This window comes from Haemorhous mexicanus, chromosome 3 (genome assembly GCF_027477595.1).
Source record: "Haemorhous mexicanus isolate bHaeMex1 chromosome 3, bHaeMex1.pri, whole genome shotgun sequence".
Classification (NCBI taxonomy): Eukaryota; Metazoa; Chordata; class Aves; order Passeriformes; family Fringillidae; genus Haemorhous; species Haemorhous mexicanus.
Genome location: NC_082343.1, coordinates 15,405,686 through 15,431,784, shown reverse-complemented (window position 1 = coordinate 15,431,784; position 26,099 = coordinate 15,405,686). Strand labels below are relative to the sequence as shown.

The following is a 26,099-nucleotide window of genomic DNA, read 5'->3' as shown; positions in this document are numbered from 1 at the left end:
AAAAGCACAATCTTCAGAATATTCCTGTGCTCAATAAAGACCCAAATTTTGCTTAGAGAAGATAAAAATTCTAGCTGATGTAGGGAGATTACAAATTGGGGGATATTAGACTAGTGTTTTAAAAAAAGCCACAAATATTTGGCTTGTTATTAACGCACAAATCTGTGAAGATTTTATAAACAACTGGTTGCAACTATCAGGTTTTGTAGAAAAGAAGATAAACCCCATTTAATCCACATCAAGAAATGCAGTACAGAGAATGATAACCGAAGTTCTCTAATGGATATGAAACCATGCAATGACTCATAGTGCCCCCCATAATGAATCACATAACAGGAAATAAAATAGTTAACAGAAACTCTCTTAAAGGAGTTGGGCCTTTGTTTTTATTCCTTATAGGTTTGTCTAGAGGGTTATTAGATATCATCTTTAATAATGAATTTTTGCTGAATTCGGATCAGGCAGTGCCATTTTACCAGATATTTTTTTCCCTCCTTAATACCCTCAGTTATTAACAAGTTCATTACACTATTTCATTTGCTAGCTTTTGACTCTCAAGCCACTCTTCTAATTGAGCTTTAAAATTTCACTGCTGTTTTTTGCTTGGGTTTTGCCGATTTTGGGGGAGAGGGGAGGGGAATTTGGGAGGGAGGATGACTCTTATTGCCAGGTTTGGATTTGCTCTCTTTCCCTTACATTGTGGGTCATTCACAACATGTAACCAATGTGTCTACTGTGAGTTGGATGCCCTGCCTTGGTGCTGTTCATCTCAGAAGCCTTTTGGCCAAGATTGGGAAAAATCTTCAGTTTGTTGCAGAAAGCATGTGATAGCTGCAGAGAGATTGCAGCTGATTCCGTATCAGAACTCCCTACCACCGCAGCCACCAGAGGGGAGAAAAGTGGGATGCTATAGAAGAAACAAACATTTGCAATTGGATTCATACTGTTAGGATGAATGATAGAAGGTAGAGGAAAACTAGAGTAAGCCAGCACATTGAAATGATTAATTGCATTAAGGCACTGAAAAATAACAACAGTTGCAGTCCATGAAAAGCCAAATGTATCTCAATTTCTCCACCTGATCATTGAAATCATCACCAAGACTTCTAGTTTATAATTGTTTTTACATAGAAAACCAGAGCATGCGGGGAAGAAAAAAAAAACTTCCTGATTATAGAGATGTTTGTGTTTATTTTGCCAACTTTTTATTGCTATTAAACCTTTGTGTAACAGAATTCCATATTGCTGCTAGCAATGGGGATTTTCAGTGGAGTTTGTTCGGGAATGTACATCCCTGGAAGGTGTAGTAAGGACCCTCTTTAAGCAATAACTTTTGCAGTTTGGAAGTTCATATCTAGATGACTTTTCAGGTTTGTGTTTTGGAAACAAGGTCTGCCAGAGTGCCAAGGCTTCTCATGGGGGAAAATAGGTTACAAGATGGACATGAGTCAAGATACTCAAAACGGGCTGTCTGAAGATTTTTTCCCAATTTTTATGCTTTATTTAGCAGCATTTAGGAGTCTCCATCATCCATCATCCATCCATCTCCTAGGATCAGATCATGGGAGAGATCGTTACTTCCATGCAGCGGCAAGGTGACTGAGATGGGGGGTGGTTAAGTTACTTTTCTGAAGCATGTTTTGGTCAACTGTAGCAGTAAGAAGATTTGAACCACCTATACCAAGATTGCTTTTTTTCTCCTTTCAAAACTAACCCTCTCTCTGACCAAATACGATCTAATGTTAAATGAGTCTTTTGCTGTTGTTGTCTCCACTGGGATCTGTAATGTCCATGACGTGCTTTTCCACTATGGTTTACCGCACCAGCATTTGCTGCAGTTCCACAGATAAAAGGAGAAGGGGTAGTGGGACACTAATACTAAAGAAATGGTCAAGTTCTAAAGGTGGGGTATATTAGTTTATGTTAATAGAGACAGAGTTTTCTTATTTGATATTATATCCCCAAGTATCCTCTGGACATTATTTCAGTATATATCAACATATTTTCAGTGTATTTCATATAAATCTTGCTGCTTGGACAGCAGGCAGCTGTAGGCCAGCTACACAAAGCCCTTGTGTTAGATATGTGGGCAGCATGTCATCTTCTCTCTTTTGGATGTCCTAGATGAACCTGATGAGAGAGAAAGGAGGACTTCCTCCTGGACTTCCCAAGGGAGAGAATGGAGGAAGAGAGTGTGAAAAGGAAAAGTTGGTGATGTATGAGCCCAGGATGAATTCAAAGTAAAAGAAGGGTGTCCAGAATGGAAATTGTTTTGGAAGGCTCAAGAGGAATGACATTGGGGTGTCAAAGAGTAAACTGGGAGCCAATGTGAGATGGCTGGATTTGCCTTCTGCAGGTCTCAGAGCCCCATGTTGCATCCTGTTTACCACCTACTCCCTTGGGATTCCAGCCCTGCTCTGAGGACCTTTGTAGGATACAAGTGTCCTGCAAAGCCAGCCGTGTGTCTGATACTGGAAAGGAGCAGAAAAGGATGCAGGCTCATTGCAGCTCCAGAAGTTAGGATGTGGCTAAATTTTGTAAGGGAACCCACTGAGGAAGAGGCTTTTCCTGCCTGAGCAGGAGGGAACTGTGGTGTCTGTGTCATGCTGGGCTAGCTCTCATTTACCTGCTGTCAGCTGTCTGTTCTACTTAGTCCCACTGTGGGATCAGAGCCAAGGAAATGATTAAAACACGTGAACTTGGGTGTCTGAGTCTCTGGTCAGCAGGTGTGTGTGATATGGCATAAATGTATTTCATATATCCGCCAGTAATTTTCATGATTTGACTTTGTTCCTATAGATTTATGAGAATAATTTTATCCTCAATAAGGATATATTTTTTCTCATATTTTATGGCATTAAGTATGTTTTGTTAATGGATGTATGTGTGTGCATTTGTGGGTTTTTCTGTGGTTGACTTATAACATTAACCTTTCCTGAAGTTTCCCAATCTTGTGTTTGATTGCAAATACTTTAAATAAATGGACTATAAGGAGGCAATTTTCCTTCACTTGGAATTTTTTCTATGTAATACATCTGTGAATCACCCAAAATAATAATGTTTTTGTGGTATTTCTCCAGCTTCTTGCTAGAAAATGCTATTTTCTCCTATGTTTCCATCCATTACCAGCCACTTACCCAGCATCTGGAGCTGGATCAGTAATACATGGTTGTTCTGGCTTTTCAGTGCCAAGGAAGAGGAAGCCACTCAAACCTTGACCCCTCTCCTTGTATATTCACCCCTTTAATTCCTGTACTAATGCTTTAATTTCCTGACCAGCGCAGTAACACCAAGAATTGAAGAGTGAGTGTTTAACTGCCTTTTATTTCAGCCTGTACTCTGTTTATTTTGTTTTCTTCTCTTTTGGTTCCATTCTGTATGGGTAACAAAGGGCATATTGATGCAGCAACCAAGTAGATACTCAAAAAGGTTAAAAATTGCCACTTTGCAGTTGCAAAGTCAGTGAGAATTTCAGCTCTGACTCCAGTGCTATTTAATCTGTGAAACTTTCTGCTGAAGAATGTAATATTCTGTTCTCTTGGATCACATTTACTTAATAGGATCAAAGGGAGGAAATACTTTTTCTCTTCAGAGTAACTGAATTTAAAAAGCACATATTTTGATTAGCCTGTGTTCAGCCTTGAGGGCAGATTTTAATCTAGTCTAAATGTGTGTAGCTCCATAAACTTTACTGAAATTGTACTGATTGATAGCAGTGAAAAATCTGCTTTTGTGCTCACATTGCACTTGCATTTAATCAATGAGTACTAGTTGCTGTAATATTTGTGAAAGACAAAATACTTTGTGTATTCTTTTGTATTATCTGAGATGTATGCCATGATAGTTTGATTAGTTTAGATTTGCAATCAGATATTACAATCATCACAAGATAGTAGTATGTTAAAAATTACTTCTTCCAAATTGAATTTTTCTTGTTCTTTTCAAGAAAGCTGACATTTCTTCTTTAATGAAAAAGGCTTTTCATCAAATCAGTGGTGAAAAACAAAAAACGCAAATGAAAAATAATTCAACATGTGGGCTGTCACTTTTCCATGGAAAATTAAAAAGGAATAAAGAAAAGGAAAAAAGGTCACTGGAAAAAAAAGTATTTCCTGACCAGTCCTACTTAGAAATTCTTTTTCTTAGCATATCTGTCGGTGCCATTACTTCTTTGCAGGAATATTTGAATTTCTTTGTAACGCAGTTTTTATGCAGGTTATAGTAATGTTGTGAGAGCCACAGACCTCCCAATACACCATGGACATTAAGTTCAAGCATTGGACGTTCACAAAGATACCTTTTTTAGATGTCCAGAAGAAATTCACAAGGGTAATACAAATGTAATTAGGATTAACAAATAGTCTGTAGAAACTGGTGATGTTTGAGCCAGCCTGCTCCTCTGGCCAGGGTAGAGCTGTTGTTTCACTTCCTCAGGTTTTGCTGCCTGTGGGAATTAAGAGACCCTCAACCTCTTTATTTGCAAAGCAGTCAGGCCAGGATTATTTACATTTACATCCCTCTGGGCACTTTGTGGGACCAAACTGACTTTTTCAGGTGTTGTATTCATTTTGTTTTTCATAGCATCTTATGTATTGGTACAGGAATACTTTTACTTCAAGATTCCAGAAGCCTTAACCTAAATTCATTTCTACCAAACCCTGCTATTTTGGTTATGTTTTCTTAGTGTCTGCATGCTTTTGGTGTTCATGTCTATGCCAGTGTAAAATAACAGGAATTCCTTCTATTTTCATGTTTGCTTCTTCAGATCATATTTACAGATATTTCCATCTTTTAATCTGAAATTCTTAATCTCTTGCTAGAATGGAAGTGCCTTTTGGTATAATTTTCTTTGGATGTTTCAGTAGTTATTGTAGGATAATTGTGTTTTTCTCTGACAGGAACATTGGTAATAAAGTTTGCATTTACATAATTAGCAAATTTTCTGTGCATTTACAATTACATAAGTGGTAAGAAAGTTTGAGGAAAGCTGTTAGGGGCCCATTTGATCACACTTAATCTGGTCACTAGGACAGGCAATTGAGTAGTCTGAGGAGTTGCATATAATGGGATGATCTTGGCTAAATCCTTCACGTGGATCAATTTGAAGCCAGAAGTAATTTCAGTGCTTATCTCAAAGCCTGCCTAATGAGAATCTTGTGTACTCACAGACGTGTGTAAATACTTGTTGTACAACTTATGGACTAATTTCCTTAGCTTGGGTGCAACCTATTAGTGTCTCAGTAATCCAAGCCTCTCATCTGAGAAAAAAGAACGCCAATCAAGTAATAGATATTTTGGGAGCTTATTGCTGATAAATCTACTAAGTGTGAAAAGTTGAGGAAAAAGGAGGGTTTATGCTATATCCTGCTGAACCCTGGTACACCTGGGGCGTGGGGACTGAAATTTTTAAGTTTGATGAGAATAACAAAGATTAGTCTGGTCATACAGGATTGTGTTCATCCTTGGAGACTGTGATCTCTACCGTGCACTTGTAATAAGGGGTGCAAATATTCTTCTAAATATTTTGAGTGTGAAAGCTGTTGAATGTATTTAACTCCTATTCAGTGTTACCTCTGTGTGCATCTGTTGAGGAATAAGTTACTCTGCTTATTGCTTTTGGGCATGGAGTTTAAAAATTTGTAGCATTAATTTCACAATTCACTTCAGCTGCTGTTCTGTCCACAACTATTTTTCTGTTCATCAAATAATGCTAGAATAAATTTTCCTTAAGCTCCTGAAGAATCCTATGCTACCAAAAGTCAAAGCCTGATTCTCCCAGGCTCCAGGTTTAATGAGTGAAGAGGTCAGTTCTAAGTATCTAATTTAGGTTTAGGTTTTGTGTTAAGGTGCTTACCTGCTTATTCAGTCAGAGAGCAGAAAGAATGCCATGCACTTTTCATCTGCAGTTGCCTCCTGCCAGAATAAGTGGCAGGAACTGAACGCTTGCAGACAGCTTTTTATCACCAGTAGGGAGAAACAGCCAGCTTAAAACTTAGATTTATTATTTGTTAAAAATTATGCATACAGTGATAGAAAATGAGTTCTTATACTACCTAGTCATAGCCATTTGAAGGTGTATTTCCAAAGAATAGCTCTAGGTTAAGAGAAAGGAAAGTTTTTTATTTTATTCTTGAACTTTATGAATGGGATTTTAACAGAATTGCTTACTGGTTTACCTCTGGTTTTAATAATGTGATGAAGTCTTCACTGTTGATGTCAGTGTCTAACTTAAGCAGGAAGAAGATTTTACCTCCAGTGTTTTCAGACATAAGAAGTTATATCAAAATTAGATACATTTCACAAATTCCAGCCTAGACACTTACCAAGCTAAAGTTATTATAATTCACAGGGATTCTTGGGGATCTCTTCCCTGGCTAGCTGTTTTGGCTGAAATACTTTAGAGAGCAGCATAGTAATATTACCCTCTGTCTTGCCCATCTTCCTTATTGGATCTTTAATATCCCATTAGCTAAATTAGTGGTCAAGGTACAGGACAGTATCTAAGGAGTGGCAGCTTGTAAACATCTTCTACAGTGTTGTGTGTCCTTACTTCTCCTGAAATGAGATTGAATTTAGTGTTGTTATTGACTAGTCTTACAAATTTTTTTAAAAAGCAATCATAGCCAGAAGTTACACCCTGAAATAACCCTACTTTGTGTCATTCCTTATTTAGAGCCAAAATATTGCTGGTCTAACTCCAGTCAGGTCAATAGAATGAGTGACTTTTATCCCAGTAAGTGAAATGAATTCAGGCCTGTGATGGAGTAGCAGAAAGATGAAAAGTGGTTACCTTTCCCATAGGAATTTAGTAGCCATTGCTCTTCAGCCTCAATGGACTTCTGGACCTACTGACTCACCACTCCTTAGGCTGAATAATAAACTGAGAGTGTGAAAACATGCTGTTTGCACTTAAATGCCTGCAGCTGTGAATCTGGAATCCACATGGTTCCAGTTTCTCTGTTTTCAATTTTGATTCTTCTCCATAAAGGAAAAGCAATAACCTGATTTCAAGTAGTATGAACTGTACGAAATTAAATCTTTGACATCCACTTTGAATACTGATATCCTTTTGCTATCTCATGTGGAAGGTGAAGGGAAATGAAAGGAGCAAACATTTATTTGAAATCAGATCTGCCCTTCTGCCAACCCCTCACCCCCACAAATATGTAACAACTAATTTCCAGGCCAGGAGTGCTTAATGTCACTCCAACCCTTTTGGCCCTGGGGAAAAAAAGTGCGTGGGTGGTGATGGAGGGAGAAAGACTTTTATTTGTCTCAACCTGTGAGGGCTGGATTGAAGAGCCCGTATTCAATATTGCCCTCAGTAATGCACAGCTTCTCCTACATATGTAGTCTCTGCCACTGGCTATCAGATCTCCCCCAGACGACTGTGTCAAGGCATCTAGTCTAATAAGTGGAAATCACAATAGTCAGCTTTTATCTCTCTTGTTTTTACTTATCTAATTGTAGAAACTGCCAGTTCCTGCAAGTACGCTTCTGTACGTGGAAAATGTGCTTGTGATGCAGATTGCTTTGATTCTCAGAAGAGTTCTGCAGACTCTGAGTCTGTCCCTGCAGGGAATTCTATTTTTCAGCTCTCTCTGCTGTGTGTACATCTCTCTTCTGATCAGATTGTTTTATTAATTAAGGTTTTTGAGTAGAGTATCAGAGGTGAACTGGTATCTGCTAGTTTACAAGAGTGTAGCATAACAGGAAATCTAGCTCTCCAGAGGAGAAGTAAAAGTATTTCTAAGTGGACACAGATACCAGGAAATTACAGATATGAGAAGTCTGTATGGATCAATGGCAAATTATATGGTAAATTTTTTAAGATTTCTGGAGTGTCGATGACAATCGAGGTCTGTAGATCCCCTGTGGCATTTTTGTATAGCACACCTAAATTCTGTTAAACCTGACCTATAGTTCAACAGGTTGATTTTAACATTTAGCTGGAGGATGAAAAGAACACGTGAAATCAGCAGAACAGCTTTTGTTTGGGAAAGCCCTTGGTGGTGTGTTTTAAGTACACTTAAGGTGAACTATGCTGAATAAGTATGCAGTATTTAGGGGCAGAATTGCTGAGGATTTTATGGAACAAAACAGCAAGAAGCTTTGTCATTCCAAGCTGTAAATGATGCCTAGCTGAGCTCATAAAACACATCAAAGGTGTACATATAGGTTACATTTTAATATTCTTTCAATATTAAATACCTGTTACTAATTTTAAACTGCATTGGTAAAAACTAATTTTTTTCTTTTTTCTTTTTGTCTTTTCTTCTATATTGCTAAATGATGTAAATCACTAATGTCAATTTTATGCTGATTTGTGCCAGCTGAAGATTTGACTGTGAGAGATATTTCCCCTCTGTATAATCATCCCAAATAGGGAAGGGAAAAGAAGAGGGAGGAGTGGTGTCATCTGGATATGTGAATAGTTTGGCTGTAATACAATCCTGAAAAATGTTCTGATATAAAGATGGAAATATGGGGATTATCGTAAAACTCTTGAAATAATCCTATAAATAGCAGAGGAAATTCTAGCTAGGAGTTGTCTATTGAAACCATTTTGAAATGAGATGGCTGACAGGAAGAGAATTTAAAGCCAGAAACCACAAGGCAGATCATCACCTGGTGTAAATCAGGAAAACTACATTAATTTCAGAGGCATTGACTTGAAAAAACGGTGATGATCTCCAGCAGCTGAGGATCTGTAACCATAGGTGCTGGGTGCCAAATGCTCTCACTCACACCAGTGTAGATCTGGAGCACCTCAACTGACTTGGTGGCATTATTTTGGATTAATGCTACTGCACATGAGTGTAGGACACCATCATTTGTGTTTGGAGAGTGAAGACAATTGATTCATAGGATGTGAAGTGTGTCTTTTTGGATCAAGGAATACATATACTTGAGAGATTTTTTCAGTCTGCTATTACAGATGTAGGCTGTTGAACAACCAGGAATTGCCTTGTTCACTGTGCTGTTACTTGAAGGTGTTGACTTCACACAAGCACTCATGATACTCTTAGGTCACCTAGCTAGCACATCAATAAATAACCTAATAAATTTTCTAGCAATTCGCAATATGTTTTCCCTGCATGTACTGATAATGACAACGGTATGTGCCCATTGTAGCTGACTGAGGTGCTTCAGTGTTACACCAGCATCACCAAGGAAAGAATTTGTTCCTGTGCAGTAAAGAAAATGGAGTCAGAAACGGGACTTTCTTACGTATGTTTGTTCATATGTATGTAGTAATGTCAGTCCAAATTCAACACATATGAAAATGCTGACACCTGGGGAAGCCTTGGCTTTTCATTCAAAATCATTGCTAAAGGACCAAGATTTTTTGACTATTCTTTGATTTATGAAAATACATTTGTAAGCCCATGTAAGGGCCTCTATTTTCCAGTATCTTTTGGTAATTACCTTTTCTCTATTTAGGGGCTAGATCAGGCCCTAGAAAATGTTATCAGTAAAATACTTCAAAAAAGGTCACCATAAATTAGGTCCTGTGTGGCTGCTTTCCCATCTACAGGTGGGGACTGTGTGTGTAGCAGGAAAGGACCTTCAGCTGCAATTGCCTTGGAAGAAGGAGAAGAACACATGGCTGTGTACTTTCAGTCAGCAATTCCTAATGACTCTTTTATTAACATTACTGCATTAATATCTCCAGTGAGGTCACAAACGAAACAGTTTTCAAACCATGGCTAGTTATACTCTGCCTTTAACAGTCCCACTCTGCCTCTTTTTCAAATGCCATGATTTTAGCTGGTTACATGTGGTAACTTTTTTTAAGGCTAGAGTAGAGTTTACACCAGCTGCTTTCATCACTGTGCTCTAAATAGTATCTAAATCAAAGGGTGCTGGTCCAGAGCTGCACAGACACATGAGAAGAACCAGAAAGATAAACATTTCATATTGTATCCAGAACATTTCCTGTAATTACTCTGTTTCCTACTCTAATTCCTACAGAACTTCTTTACCCTTAACTGTCTTTGGCCTCCTGTTTATTGCATTAACTTATACTCAGTGTCCCTGAGCATCATCTGTTCCAGGTGGGGCCCTGAATCCTACATCCCACTGTGCCTACCCCACATTCTGTGAATGGCACTGATTTTGACAATTTCATAGCTCAGCTGCTGTTTCTTACAGGCAGTAGAAAAATATATTGAACAAAATATCTATAGCAATAATAATAACAACAATAATAATCTGTTCTGGACTTAATTAATCTGCTTCTATGGGAAGGTTTGTATCCCAAAAGCATAATGGAAGAGTCATGTTTCTGTAACTGGATTTTTTTACTGAGTTTGATTCATCTGATGGTGAATCTCACACGAGACTGCCACTTCTGTTTTCCGCAGGCCTCTAAAACTGTTTTAGCTTCTTCTGTGTTTTTCAGTTTTGTTTCTGTATTTTTCTTCTGTGTTTTTCAGTTTTGTTTCTTAATTTCTGTTGTCCTGCAGGGAATTATGGACTGGATCACTGGAGGCAGGGAAATGACTTTTTTCAGCAGAGCTGCCAAAGCAGGATTGAGGTTATCAGCATTATTTACCACTGAAGCAGCTGTACCTTTTGATAACTCTTACTCATGACACGGCATTGGCTGAGTTTTTGGTACAGGACTGGATGTACAAGTGTTGCACATGTACACACAGACATATCTTCAGAATTTCCATGGTTTGGAATTAAAATTCTCAATATAATTATGAGAAAAGTAACCAAATGAGGAGGGTGTGGAGAAGGATGAAGGTAGAGGATGAAGGATGATCTGGTAAACAAGGCCTTGTGGTAGGGCAGGGGAGAACTAGTTTATTTTCTCGCTCTGTCTCAGACATTTCCTTTGGCAGACTCCTTTGAGAGGGATTTTAAAAGAATGAATTGCTCACTATTGTCCAGTGGAGGACAAGGATGCTGCTTTTTTTGTGCATGTGTGTTGTGGGGGACTGAGCCCTGCAGTCACTCTGTTTTATGTCTCTAGTCAAGCCTTTCTCAGTCCAAGTGAGAAGCTCTTCTCCTGTTGGATGTTGGTGGAAAAAAAAGCTGTTTAACTCCTGATTTTGCCTTTGAAAACATCTCCTTGCTCTTTTTCTCTGTTGTCCAAGTACAGTAAGATTTCCTGCAGTGGTCCAAGTACAGTAAGATTTCCTGCAGTGATCCATTTTGGGTTCAAATGCTGAAATGGAGTAGCCTGGGGGCTATATAAGCAGAATGCACAGTGACGTTCCGTGTTTGTGCATACATATTTTTTTGATTTGTGTTTATTTGCAGTGGCGATGCTGCTATCCTTGGTCACTGGTTGGATTTGACCTTTTTGTCAGTTGTGGGTGGGATTAATTGCTCCAGCTTTAGCTGTTTAAAACCTGTCTAAGCAATTTGGTTTTACTCTTTCTAGCCAGTGCAAAGAGTAGCAGCAACTCCAAAAAATAATTAATCCCATTCAAAGATAAGTATTTAAGTTATGAAGGTTTTGGGAGTAGTTTTTATGGAAGACAGGTTTTTTCATTGAATAGTGAATAAGATGTAGGAAGAAAATGGAAGTATTTCGCACATCTGGAGTGCAAGACTTTATTCTTTAAAATTGGCAAACCTCCTCTTAACAGCACCATCAGTCCTTCTGCAGACAGGAAAATATTTGGCACAGAAGATCTGATTTTAAACCAAAGATTGTAATTTATACTAGGATTTGATTTGATTAATTCTATTAATTTCAATTAAATTAAAAGTTTTTTTAAGATCAAAATATAGCTGTGTTAAATTCTTTTTCCTACAACCAAGCATCTGAATAACCTGATGAATTATCATGGTACAGCAATTTTAGGGACCCTTTCACTATTTTGAAGATGAAATGACTTCATTTCACATGACTGCCTACCACAGACATGTAGTTTGATACTTCAGTTGATAGAGTTACAGCAAAAAAAGAACCCAAACATCCCAGATGTATTCAGATATATGTAGTTCTCTTTTAAAACATCATTATTATCTCCAATACCGCCAATACCGCCAATTTTCTTAAATAGAAAAAGACTCCCATGTTTTTGAGTGCATTCAGCATCAGACTACCTCTCTCAGAATAATTTAATGAGTGCTTCTTGCTGTGACTGTTAGCATACCTCTGTTTCTTGTTTTTGGTGTACTCAACTCCATTTATAGTTGTTGGTATGGGCTGGAAGGGGTTTGACTTCAGGGAGTTCAGGTGGGGTCTAAGGAAAAGCAGTGTAAGAGTAAAAGAAATAAGTAAGTATGAACTTAAATATTATGGATAAAATTATGAAATACAGAATCATCTCTTGTAGGAATTAATGAATTAAAATATTGTTTCAGATTTTCCTTTTTACTTTCACAAGGTGTCATGGTTAAGGACTGGCCAAATGCCAGGCACCCCTGAAAGTCACTCACTTACCCTCCCCTGCCACAGCTGGGCAGAGGAGAGAAAAATTTAACAAAGAGCTCATGAATTGAGTTAGGACTGGGAGAAAACACTCCAAGGGCAAAATAGGATCAGCCTAGAGGTACAAAGTGAGTTTATTAGTAACAGAATCAGAGGAGGATAATGAGAAGTAAAATAAGCCCTTAAAAACACCTTTTCTTCCCCCAACCCCTCTCATCTTCCCAACAACAGCGCAGAGAGACAGGGCATGGGGTTTTGGTCATGTTATAAATGATCAGCCAGAAATCCAAATTAATAAATGCGAAAGATTTTATTTTCGCGACTAAAATACGGTCCTCAAAAACCTGCAGCCAAAGAGACAGTGTCGAGCCCAGGATCGGCGCTGGGTGAATCTAGATCCCACCTCTATCACATCAGATCTCCCTCTGTTCACTGAAGCTGTTTCCAGCGAGGCTGTTTAATACAGTTCTTTATGCCTTAGGCAGAGGTGCCCTGATTTCTTTTGTAACCTCGCATATGTATTAATGTTTCTTTCACTGTGCAGGGCTGAACAATGCTGTTTCCTGAGTAGTGGCAGGCACTGATCATCTCAGGGGAAGTCGCGTATTCAGATGTATCTTTCTTGGCGACTTTGGTTATCTTGATTGATGGTATCTATCAAGCGATGATCACCCTTGGGTGTTTCCTGATGGTCCTGGAGGAAGCCCATCATCTCACTGGCCACATCTATTCATTGGTAAACGGAGTATTGTTCTCCTACTGCCTTCAGGAATTTCGAATTTCCGGAGTAGTTATCTATCCCTGGGCTGCTTGTGGTCAGACTCATTGGATTTTATAATTTTTATAACATACATTCTCTCCTTAAGCATGAATTACTTTATAACATATATTACAGTCAGTTTATCACTGAGATTTTCTTTTGATGCTCCAGGAGAGGAGTCCTTCCCCTGTGAGGCTGTGGAGGCCCTCCAATGGGAGACAGTTCTCCATGAACTTCTCCAGTGTGGTTCCAATCTCATAAGCAGCAGTCCTCCCAAAACTGCTGCAATGTGAGTCCCTCCAATGGGCACACAGCCCTCCCAAAACTGCTGCAGCATCGTGCTACTGGTGTGGCTTCTGTAGAAGCTCTGACAGAGACCCACTGCTGGCCAAGGCTGGACCAATCTGAAATGGTGGTCAAGTTTCTGTGATAACATAGTTAGGAAGAAAAAGTTATTGCGCAGATGTAATTATGGCCAGAGAAGAGGGACATGAGAACATGGGAGAAGAACAGCTCTGCAGACACTGAGGTCAGTGGAGAAGGAGGGGCAGGAGTTGCTCCAGGCACCAGAGCTGGGATTTCCCTGCAGCCTGTAGTGACCACGATGGTGAAGCAGCTGTGCCTCTGCAGCTCATGGAGACCCCTCCCGATGCAGAGATCCACTCACAGGCTGTGGAAGACTCCGTGCTGGAGCAGGGAAGGACTACTTTGCTTGAGCAGCAACAGGAGCAGCAGCCGGAACAGCAGTGTGATGAACTGACCATAATCCATTCCCATCTTTCTGCACTGCTGGGTAAAGAGGTAGAGCTGGGAAGTAGTGGAGGAAGGGAAGGCATTTTTAAGTCATGTTTTACTTCTCATTATCCTGCTCTGATTTTGTTAATAATAAATTAAATTGCTGTCTCTAATTCGAGTCCATTTTTCTGTGACAGTATTTGGTGATTGTGGTGGGTTTAGGTTTCTTAGTTATTTTTTTCCAATTGATACCAGGGAGACACTGGTAGGAAGGTGGCCGCTTTCCAGGTGAATAGGCAGCAGCTAAGATGCAGAAAATGATGGCTAATAGCTCTGGCATTCCAATGAAGTTTTGTGTTTTGGGACTCTTGCCTGCAGGGTGGGCTCTCCAGCGAATTGCAGCATAATGTCCTGAGAGCTGTTGGGGCTAACCTGGGATTTGCCTGAACAATGTGGGCTGACCTCTTTGCTTTTCCGCTTCGGGATCGAAGAGAGGGTGAGTGTGTCATGGACATGTACCTGTTCCCGGGATGATGCTGCGCTGTAGCTTGCTACGCGCCTCTGCCGTCTTTCACCCCCCCTTGCCCTTTGCTCCAGAGGGTGTGTGCTGCCCTCAAGACATTGCTACAGTTTGACTAGCTGCTGCTGGTGATACAGACACCGACTGCTGCCCTTGAGTATTAAAAAAGGAGCAATCTCCTTGCCCGAGCCACCCCCCCAACACACAAGGAAGTTTCTGGGCTCCTGTGTGAGCACCCCTGAGGCCGCAGGGGAGTCTCTGCAGCTCCTCTGCCCTGCCTGAGCCTCCAGTGCTTCCTGGCTGGTTGTGGTCATAGCTACACAGAAAGTGGAAATTGCTTCACCGGCAATGTTGTAAATGATCAAATTGGCAGCCAAATTTATAAAAAAATTTTATAAGTTTATTAGAGCGACAACGAAAAAAAAAAATATTATAAAACTGCCACAGCCAAGACAGCGTCAACCCCGGACTTTGACACTGGGTGAACTTAGGTCGAGCCGACATAGCATCAGCATCTCCCCAGAGTGTCACCCCGACTGCTCCATGCAGCCAGCTTATTGTTATGAACAAAAAAGTTACCTTTTTTTTTTTAAAGAGAAGGGGCTGCAGGGGAGTTTTCAGTTGAGCTAGGAATTGATCGCTGGCCAAGAGTTCTTTGTTAGTGAAATGTTGGAATCACCCCTTGAGTATCCTTAAGTACCGCCGTTTAACTCTCTATTGTGGAGAATTCTTGTTTTTCAGAACCACCCTAGCCTGTTGCCAGGAGGATGACAACCTCCCCTCAGACGGTGGAGAGAGGAAGAAATTTGCATCTCCGGAGACATGCAAATTTATCTCAAAACCCAACTGCACTGGGACGGGACCTTCACCAAATCCTGAAAAATACCCCAAAAAAGACGAGCCAAAGCAGAATTGAGAAGTCAAGGTGGTGTCTGGACATCAAGGCCAAGGTCCGAAGCTGGCAGAGATGCTTGAAAACTTCGGTCACTCCTCGCCCCAACTATAAACGATGCCAGTCGGACCCAGGACCCCCTGGACTGATAACGCTAATTAAGAAACCTGGGTATACCCCCACTGCCCTTGCGAGGACAGGATCCCCAGCCCTGGCCCCTAGGGGACAGAGCTGCAAATCCTCCTCTTCTTAGTCACTGCTGGGAGAGGTGGCAGAACTCTGCAGATCTGCTAAAACCCCATTTTGAGCTGATCACTTTAAAAAGGCGTTAAAAGGAGGAAAATCTCCTGCCCTGTCTATTTCACTTGCTTTCTGTCATTCAAAGCTTTTAAAGATGTTCTCTGAGTAGGGGTCGCATGTGGAAATGATATTCATGTTGCAGGTAGACTATAACTCTGGTTGTCACTGTGATTTACAAAGAGGAGAATATAGGCATTCACAGCAACCTAAATAGTATTTTCTTTTTCTCTTTGTTATAATCAAATACTTACCTTTAGAGTAAAAAAATCTAATAATGACTAATGGGCAATAATCTTCTGGATTAGCTGCAGAGCATTCAATATCTCTTTGAGTAGCGATTACTATCTTTTTTGGGGGGGGGGATATCAATTTAAAGGTCAAGTGCTTTCATAAAAAAGAGTGATTATCCAGTATTTCATATGTTGAACAAAAGCTTAGCAAGATTCATTATGTGTCAGTTGCTTTTGTGTATAGCACATATGCAGTGAAATGGATTGCTTAATTATCTACCTACCTGTCTGCAGGGAAAAGATGTGACCATAAATAGAATCTGTCAAATAGATATTTTGCTTTGCTTGTGATAGTTAATCAAGTACTATAATGGTTTCAGGTTATAATTTGGCTTTTTTAAAAATAGGTAAACATTTAAATTATTTTCATGCCAACAGCCAGCGATTTGGTTATAAACGGGTGATTCTATTGGGGATGGAATGTGGAATGAAGGTGAAAAGGAGGAAGAAACAAAACAGCGCTAAACTTATGACTGGTCCCTTTCTCTTTCCTTTCAATTCTCATACTGTTCTTTTACAAGCTATAAAAGTATTCTGTGACATGAGGCTAGGGCTATATTTAGGACAAATCCAAGCAAGTGAACTTGAAGCTGTTTTATACACTCTTTTCTTTTTTATATTTTTTTAATTACTCTTATTTTTTCCTGGTGTATTTTTATTGGTTAATTTTGTAGATTTAATAGAATTGGAGGTATCTTAAATATGTTCAAACAAAATATGCAGAAAAAATATCACATTTTTGTTTTTTCAGTTGTTTTCCCCCTATTGTGAGATAGTTTTCTAACAGCTGAAGACATTCTCATTTATAATTAGGGATTACCTTCTTAGTTTGTGAACATTTTTTTCTGTTTCTGGATTTTGTTTTAGGATCATGTTCTTTATTCCTACTGATGTGCCTATATTTGTCAAATAATTAATGTGTGTTTGATCTACTACATTTCAAGAAACACTGCTGGGTCTTTGTGGGTTTCTGTTGGTCACTTTACATGGCAGTAAAGTGACCAACACTTTACCTCTCCCTTAGGAGAAGAACAGCTTTTAAAATTCTTTGTGTGAAGTCCAGCCACCAGCTGGACTTCTGTACAAACAGACATCAACACTGAAGAGTATAAGGTATACACCCGAGTGACAACATGCTAGGAAAATTTTTATCAAATGCTTTTGTTAAGTTTTTTTTTTTTTAAGGAAAATGTCTCTAAAAATGTAAAATCTAAATTTTAAAAATCCTGTTGCTGTGGTAGAAGGTATCTAATAAATACTATAAACATCTCAAGTAGGCTAGGAATTGTAAGGCTTTTCTCATTTATACAGACTCTCTTAGGATAAGCTGTTTTATCTGCAGAGGGGGAGAGAAAGGAGACTGGTGGTTTTATAAAATGACAGATCCCGATTAATAAGAAACAACAACAAAAACCCCCAGTGAGTTTTCATCTGTGTTATTGTATATTAGCCCCACTCCATGCATGAAAGTTTTTCTTAATTATGTGAGAAGTGAGTACCAAGACAGTTAAGATAATTCACTTGATGAATACTGCCAAAAACCTGTGTTAGGTTTTGTGTCCCTGCAGAGGGTTAATGCCTAGTGCCTAGGTGAACAACCACCTTTTAAACAATAGGCATTAGCTATTGAGCTTTGTTGCTTTCTTCTTCTTCTTTTTTTTTTTTTTGGGGGGGGGGCGGTTTTCTCATGGCTGTACACATGGTAAATCTTTAACTTCAGGTGTCCTTCAAAGGTGACCAACTAAAATATTAGCAAAAGAAATGTTTTATGGGAAAATGTTGGCAGAAACCCCAGCAGAAACAGGTGGTATTGGGTTATTTCAATATAATGTAATGATGCAGCCAGGTTTCCATCTGGACAGCATGTGGTTGTGTCTACTTAGAGAGTATCAAAGGGTGTAAGTATGCACCAGGGATAATGGTGGTGCACAAAAGTGTAGCTGGATGGCTACTGTGCAAAATAATAGTCAGGGTTCCAGGTCCTCTGGGTTAAATACTTTTCCTGTCAGAATCTGAACTTCTTCATAAAATATTAAAGATGAAGCAAACATCTGATATGCAATGCTGAGCCATGTAATTACAAGGCAGTTCCTGGAAGCCACGTATTGTTCATATTATAGCTAGGCGTTTATTATAAAAGAGTTCATTACCCTTGGAAGCTAAGATATATTTCAAAAGAGTCCCTGAAGCAGAGGTACTTTCAGCAAGCTTTACTGTATGAGGAAAAAAGCTCCAAGTAAGTTGATCAGAACATAATTAGGAAACAGGAGAGGAATTGGATACACGATTGCCAAGGATCAGATAAACATCTGGAGTAAATGTCTCCATCTTCATAGGCTTCACTGTAGGCATGCTGAATTGCACTGGGTAATGCATTTTTAAAACCAGATGTGGTATTCCTTTGTACTGGCAGATCCTCTCACAAATCACAGCTTTGCTAAGATACGCCACAGACCATCTTCACACCTGTGTGCTCTCTGTACAGAGGCAAATGAAATCTGGTAACAAACACTGGCAAAGGCTGAACTGAGGACAGGAGGACAGGATTTAGTCTGATGCATTTACAGGGAGATTTGGAAGATACCCTTGTAAAATGAAGTTTTGTGAGCAGGGGTGTAATGAGGAAGTTTGTGGGCTAAGAGGAGGAGCAACAAGCTCAAACTTCCTTGGGGCTGTCAGCAGGAGCAGAGTTGACCCAGAGCCATTTCCATTACTTGGAAGTGAAGAGCAGTGTATCAACTCTTGGGAAGTGTATTCCACACACAAGCAGTGTATCCCATGGGAAATAAGGGGCTCTTAACAAACACACCAGGCCTGATTCTTTACTGTATTTTGTGCACATTTAGTCCTTGTTTACCATATCAATCATCTTGATAGCATTTGACACCCTGTGTCAGTTGATCAGCACAAATGTAAATCATGGAAGCAGGGCTGAGGAAAATTAAGACCAGGTCTTAGGCTGCCATGAATCACATAGTATTTGTGGGCTTCTCTAAACAAGCTGAGGAACTGGCACAGGCACTTTTTCACTGCTGATATATCACTTCTATACATGTATGTGTTAAAAATTCCCAAGTCTCTTTTCCCCTTGCTCATGGATGACCTGATTAAACTGGAAGTAGTTCTTTCTGCCAGGGAGAAGAACCACTGAAAATTTAGCATGCTGGCCAGCAGCACTTGGCAGCTAAAGATCAACATGCTGCTGCCATTAATCGTTAGTATCACACAGAGGTGCCAAAAAGCCATGGAAAATATGAGATGACATCCAGCAACTGATAAATGTGATGATTAAAAAATCAGCAAGTATTTAACAGTAATGGGTATTGGACAGTATTTGGAAGGAACAACCCTTACCATTCAGCTGATATTAAAAAACCCAAACCCATGCATCTGACACTGGCTAATGAGGCTTTGTGCCAAAGAGAGATCCTTTCCCCCTTTACTGGACAAATCCAGCTCTGGTTCATAATGCCTGTACTGAGAGAAAATGTAATTAGAACAGGTACCAAGGGCCAGACATCTAAGGCCTCCATCCAGACTGCTTAGAAAAATGAGGATATTCTCCTACAAGTGGCATTCTATGAAAAGTGATGTTATCTCACATATCTCACAGTGCTGTAGGTTTCAGTTTCAAGTTGCATATGTGCTGAAGTGCTTTGCTGGACCAGGGAAATCAACGCTTTTCCTGGAGCTCCAGTGACTTGAGGGAAGCCATGTGATGGTGCAACTTGATTTTATTGTTCAGTCTCACCATGTTTGTGGTCCTTCCTGAGGGGACCATGCCTCGGTGTGTGGTGTGTCATTTCCATTCACTTTGCCCTTTGAGGTCCATGGAGGAACAGCACTGTTCAAATTACATTTTAAAATTGTTGGATTATGGCCTTTCAAGTGAAATCTTTTCAGCAGACTAAAATGGTTTATGTATTCCCAGTTACCTCCAAGTTCAGATCTGTGGCTACTCAGGCCATGAGTTTGTGTGGCTTCTTCCCTTCCTTGCTGAAAATAAAGCCATGCCTAGACACAAGACTAGCTTTCTGTGATATGTAGCTTTTTCCTCCTCTTGCCACAAGACTAGAGTTGCTGGGGCAGCAGAGAGTTTTTCCAGTCAATTAAGCAAGTTGCAAATGGTTCTTCAATCTCCATAGAAGCTTCAAATGAATGACTTGTGACAGCAAACAGGCTGAAGGTAGCACAGATTTAGGATGTCAGTGCATGTGACTGTCTATCTACATCCTGATTATGATGCTGATTTAATAGGTCTGGTTCAAGGCTCCTTGGCTGCATGGACTGATTTGAATTTTATTTTACCAAGGATGAGAGGAATTAAGATATCCCTGATCTGAGCATGACAATGAAGTAATGGGGGAAAAAAAATGTGATGGAGCATATGACCAGCTACTGTCTGTACTTGTAAATCCCTGTTCATCTCCTGCCTCCATTATGTTCCTGGAACAGCCCTTTGCCACTCCCCTTTGCAGTGCTCTGTACCTAAAACCAGCGTGTTACCACAGGTACATTAAAAGTATAGTACTGCATGCTGAGAGTTTAAGAGTTCTGAGAAAGCAAGAGCAAATTTGGTGCATTCACTCCTCCTCAGAGAATTTTTCATTCGGATAATCCTGTCTAGATACATAACATGGTCACTTCCATGTTAGATCTGGAAACAGCCAAGGAATTTCGGTGGTACCTCCTCTGAGGAGGCTGTCAGCTGTCAGTAAGCAAGTGCCTGGTGCTTCAAGGAGGAGGAGATAAGGAGAAATCGACAATTCTCTAGAGGAGCCTTAGCTGTAAAAGCAGTCCTAATTTTTGTCCTACTTTCTCTTCCCCACACCTGTATTAACAAGCAGAGTAACTGCTTTGGGCACTGAGTCAGGTTGACCAAAATCATTACCCTCCACTTATGAGGAAAGAGCAGATGGTCTCAGTGCAGTTCCAGATGTGGGAGAGATTTAGTAATGAAACACGCATCGGGTAAGGGAGGCTAAGAAACTTTTGGGTGACATGAGAGGGAATGATCTAGTAGTGATGCCATAGTTTCTGCCAGCACATCTCTGTGCTGTGGGACGGGAAGCCTGAATTTGTTAGTGGAAAAGACCATGGTTCCCATTCCTCTGGATTTTGGCTCTTGCAATGGAGTTAGTGTTTGCTAATTTCCTTGATCTTTTTGGTTGATGAGCACAGTGCATCTCCTCAGCATGTCTGAGTTTTCCATTTGAAGTCTGCATGTGGCTTTGAATTAAGAAAGAGTTTGGGTTGGAAGGGACCCTAAATATAATCTTGTTCCAATTCCACTGCCATGGGCAGGGAATCTTCCACTAGACCGGATTGCTCAGAGCACCATCTAGCCTAGCCTTGAACACTTCCAGGGATGGGGCATCCACAGTTCCTCCGGACAATCCATTTCAGTGTCTCACCACCCTCACAGGAAAGAATTTCTACCTAAGGTTAACCTGCCCTCTTTCAGTATAAAGCCATTTCTTCTTGTCTTGTCAATCCATGCCCTTGTAAAAAGTCCCTTTCCAGATCTCTTGTAGCCCTTTAAGTAATGGAATGGCTGCTATAAGCTCTCCCTCCCCAGAGACTTCTCCAGGCTGAAGAGCCCCAACTGTCTGTCAATAAGAGAGAGATCTGTCTCAATAAGAGAAGTGCTTCATGCCTCTGATCACCTTGGTGGCCTACTCTGGACTTGTCTTAGCTGGCCCATGTACTTCTTAGATTAAAACCATAAATCTTGGATACAACACTGCAGGTGGGGTCACACCAGAGCAGAGAGAGTCCTCTCATTCACTTGCTGCCCACTCTGCTTTGATGCAGCCCAGAATGAAGATGGTTCTCTGGGCTGTGGGTGCACATGTCGGGCACATGTTGCTTCTCATTCACCAACGCCCTCTACTCCTTCCTCTCAAGGCTGCTCTCAAGCCATTCTATGCCCAGCCTCACTTTGTGCTTGGGACTGCTCTGGCCCAGGTGTGGGACCTTATACTTGGCCTTCTTGAGGTTTGCACAAGCTGACTCTCAAGTCTGTCCAGGTCCTTCTGGATGCCATCCCTTCCCTCCAGCCTGTGACCACACCACACAGTGTGGTGTCATCGGCAAACTTGCTGAGGGTCCATGTCACTAACAATACCTGTGGATTCTTTGCTTCTTTTTCGCTAAGGTTGGGATTAAATGCGCAGGACAGTATTTCTTGATTGGACTCAGATGTTTATTAGTTCTTATCTATATTACAGTCTCACAAACTGTGAGTTCTACAGCACTTCACGCTAAAAAATTAAAAATGGAACTGTATCTCTCTCTACAAGGCCTTTTAAGGATAAACTGTCTAATTAAGAAATGATACCAAAATTATTTTTACTTTTAACTTAATAACCAACCACCCATAGCCTGCAATGCGACTTTTTTATCGAATTACACAATTCTACCCAAACCCATGAAGAAGAAGGTGAAGAAGAAGGACTAGCCTCTGACCTTAAACTTCTATTTTACTTTATATATATTACTACATTCTAAAACCTTAACCTCTGTTTTCCATCATGTGATATTCAAACTTTTGATATTCACTTCTATTCAAACTACACACCCATAATCCCAGTTCTATTATTCAATTTTGGAAGCCTTTTCATGGTTTCAGGTCAAATGTAGTGTTCTCTTGCGGATCACTATTTGTCAGCACAGAAAGTCTAAAATTCTTAGTAACCAGGGTTCCAACAAATACCAACCATGGAGGAATGCCTTTTGTCACTGTGGTTTACCTGGACACCAAATCATTGACCAAAACTCTCTGAGTTTTCAAGATCTGTCACCATCCAGACAGATCTTTGGTCAAAAATACTTAGGAATAGACTCATTGACTCATGTTTACAAACCCCACCTCTCCCCAGAAACAGGTCAGATCCAGGACAGTCTTTTCCTTATCCAAAGAGGTTGCAACTTCACAGCTGCCTGAGGATTTGAAGGCTCTCTGCTCCTGTTTTGACAAATATAAACCTATTTGCTGAATTGGGGTTGTGTCTGTGTCTGCCACCATGGTTCATAGGTCTGCATCTCAAAGGACCTTTGAATCATTTTGGGTCTATCCAGAGTGGAGAAAGCCTGTGCAGCTGAACTTGTTCCAAAGCAATTCATCAATCTGTAACATTTTCAAGAAAGTTTTATTTTGCCACTGTGTCTACTAAAGAGTTTAGGGCTATCCTGGCAGAGGATCAAACCCTGTGTTATTTGGTACTGTACTGACTTCATAAAGATTTGCAGGATGGACTCAATTAAGTCTAAAAAATTAGGAAGGTGTCTGGTCTTTCTGGTCTTTACATTAAACGCATACTGTTTCTCAAGTATTCGGGAGTTGAACACATGCCACATTTTGAAGCCAGTATATTTGAAGGTCCACAAAGAAATGTACTATGCTACGTATAATGTATTTCCTGGAAACAATCTAAGGTATATTTATATCTTCTGCTGTGAGAGATGTTAGTAAGTGCTTCCAGTAAAAGAGCATATAAAGGTGAATCCTGAAAAACAAGGTAAAGAGTTGTAGGATATTATTATTTATCTTTGAGTAAAGTTGCAAAACTCTCCACCTTCATTTCATAGGAGCCCTGGCTGAGTGTCAAAAGACATAATAAAAACAATCAGTATATTCTCATTTTTCTATGTGAGAGGATGAAGTCGTGGCATATGGTCAGCTCACCAGTGCTGTTAATAATAAACCACAGCTAATTAAGTGCTGATTTATTCCTCTCGGTAAGTGAAACAAATTGCTTTAACGGCTTTTGCTGAGGACCATCTAGTCAGATGGATTATGTATAGAAAGTTCAAGCTAAAACTTATTAGAGATCATGTTTCAGTGTGGTGGATTTTTATGGTAGAAACAATTAGAAACATAACAGAATGTGTCCTGTATTCTCTTTGATGGAAAATCAGATAATAATCTGGGGAAAAGTCTAATTCTCAACACAGCTGCTCCCCTTGCTCTATTGCACCAGATTTAAGCTGGATAAAAATGGAAACATGCTTAAAAAATTGATCATAGCTTATAATGGCAATGATCACCTTGAAATTGGTTGTGACTACAGTTAATGAGCAGAGTATTAGAGCGTAAAATGCCCTCAGATTCCCTCAGACTATTAGCTAACATGTTGGTTGTTAACTGCTGGTCAGATGGTATCTTTATTTGGTGATCCTCTTTCAAAGACATGGAGTTGATCCTCGGAAGCTGTGGGATGGGGTGCTTCCTTGGAGTAGTGGCAGAGAGAAAGTGGGACCTTGGACAGGTAATCTCCTTTGTGAGAATCCCCTTTTCCCCATATCTGTAGTCTAGTTCCTTTAGAGCGTGAATATTTGTGCAAATGCTGCTGGCTGTGAGCTCCCACTACAGCTTTCCCAGAGAAAGTTTTTGCCAAAAAAGAGGCAGGGCAACCTGTTGCAGGCTATTGAAGGTCTCACAGAGGCAAATCCTGGGGCTCTTTGCAAGTAGAAGCTTGGCTTGGCAGACTGGGATGGGGAGAAGCCCTTCCATTTCAGGAATGTTCCATGGGATTTTGCACTCCTGATGGTAGCAGTACTGTACAGTTGCAAAAAAGATAGGAATTGTTCAGTTTGTTGCACTGAGCTTTGCAATCTATGTTCCTTTTTTTTGCATTGTTCTCATAGTTCCTTACAAAATCCTGCCTGATATGGAGATACTGCTTTAGTTTAGATGCTTACTGCTTTCTGAGCTGTGAAGTAGTAAGGGGCTAATAAAATTATATCACTGGAATTACCTCTGCTAACCTAAAGATTCAATTTTGTCTTCTGAGTTTTTCTGACTTTCATAAATTTATGGTTTACTGGTCAAAGTTTTGATATCTTTGGAAAACTTACTGTCACAGAGCATTTATGACTAACATTTATGTCTTGATCCCAGAAGTCTGAAGTAATAGGAGCAAATTTCACTATTGCACATGCTATATTTAGATGTGTTTTTTTCTCAGCAGTGTTGGGGCCCTTGTTCCTAGAGAAATAGCTCTTTACCAGAGCTAGTTGTAATTTGTGGCAGTGAATTTTTTCCCATGACTTGTGAAGTGTCCCCAACATTAAAAATCCATATGGAAACAAATGATTGATTTGGGGTAAATTTCTGAGTGTTTGATGGAAAATATTAAAACAAAACATTTTTCTTGACTAATATCTGGCTTATAGCACTGGAGAGGTTTGTTGTGCCACCAGAAGCTTTTTATGGGGCTTAAAAGCAGTTTATATCATGCTAAAACTTCAAATATAATTATGCTAGCTCAGAAAATGTTTCACAGACATAAAATTCCATGTGTCAGTCTATGGCTGCAAGAAGAGCAGGCTGCTACAGCAAGACGTTCCAACTCCGTACTCTGAAGGCTGACTCATTTGCAGGATGCAAGTGTTCTGTGGTCTGTCGTGACCTTTTAAACTTCCTAATCAAATTGAAGAGAGGCAACTTGCTGAATATAATCTCTGTAAAGTGGAAGCTTTTTTTTTTTTTTTTTTTTTTTTTACAATATTCTACCAGTAGTTTATGTAGCTTCATAACCTCATTTTCCATCATGGTGCCAACCATTATTTTCTCCTCCTTCATGAGCCATGCTCTCCTGCAGCAGCTGGTTGTTCACATGGACCAGAAGCAGACTCTGGCAGAGGTGAAAGGGTGGACCCTATGGTCTGGAGGAGCTATAGGGTGGCCCAGCCTACCAAGGAAGCTGTGGGGCTTGGCGCTATGGTACACAGCCTGGAAAAAGCTCTGGCAATAACAGGCTGCTGCACTGCAGTGGGGAGCTGGGAGAACGACAGGAGCTGGGCAGGCGCTGCCCCACCAGGGTGAAGCCATGGGGCAGTAGTGAGGAACCAGTGAACACCAGTGACAAACAGATGGGGCACAAGGATGAGACATGGCCAGGGTGAGAGGTGCAGGCAGGACATCCATTAGGGGCAAAGGCTAGGTGGTTGGGTGGTCCCCGCTGGACCATCAGGGCAATGAAGGCCCATTAGTACTCTCAGGAGCCTGATAGCACCAAGTGGGTTTTCCTTGATCTCACTCGCCTGTTGGTGGAGTTTACTTTGTATTAAAGAAACCTGCATTGGGGAAGGGAACGACTTTTGTGAGTGTATTGAAGGCAGTGTGTAGGAGAACTTGTTTCTTGCCTAGGCTCCAGGCAATATTTAACTTTTGATATTATAATATTGTCATTAAATTGTAT

General features: G+C 40.2%; 1 protein-coding gene across 7 annotated transcripts in view; it reads left to right on the top strand.

The window, feature by feature from the left end:
• C1D (C1D nuclear receptor corepressor) overlaps positions 1–26,099 on the top strand; it is a 174,391-nt gene that overhangs the window by 130,939 nt on the left and 17,353 nt on the right. For 2 of the 7 annotated variants that reach the window (XR_009485690.1, XM_059840967.1), the window contains 2 exons: positions 14,271–14,388; positions 15,154–24,988. The exons of 1 other annotated variant lie outside the window; for it this stretch is intronic. Coding sequence is in view for 4 of the 6 variants with exons in the window: in XM_059840967.1 (XP_059696950.1) it covers positions 14,271–14,339 (69 nt within the window). In the remaining 2 variants the exon portion in view is untranslated. Of the gene's footprint in view, positions 1–14,270; positions 24,989–26,099 lie in introns of those variants that run through there. 4 more of the 7 variants (XR_009485689.1, XM_059840966.1, XM_059840965.1 and 1 more) reach the window with 2 other exon arrangements.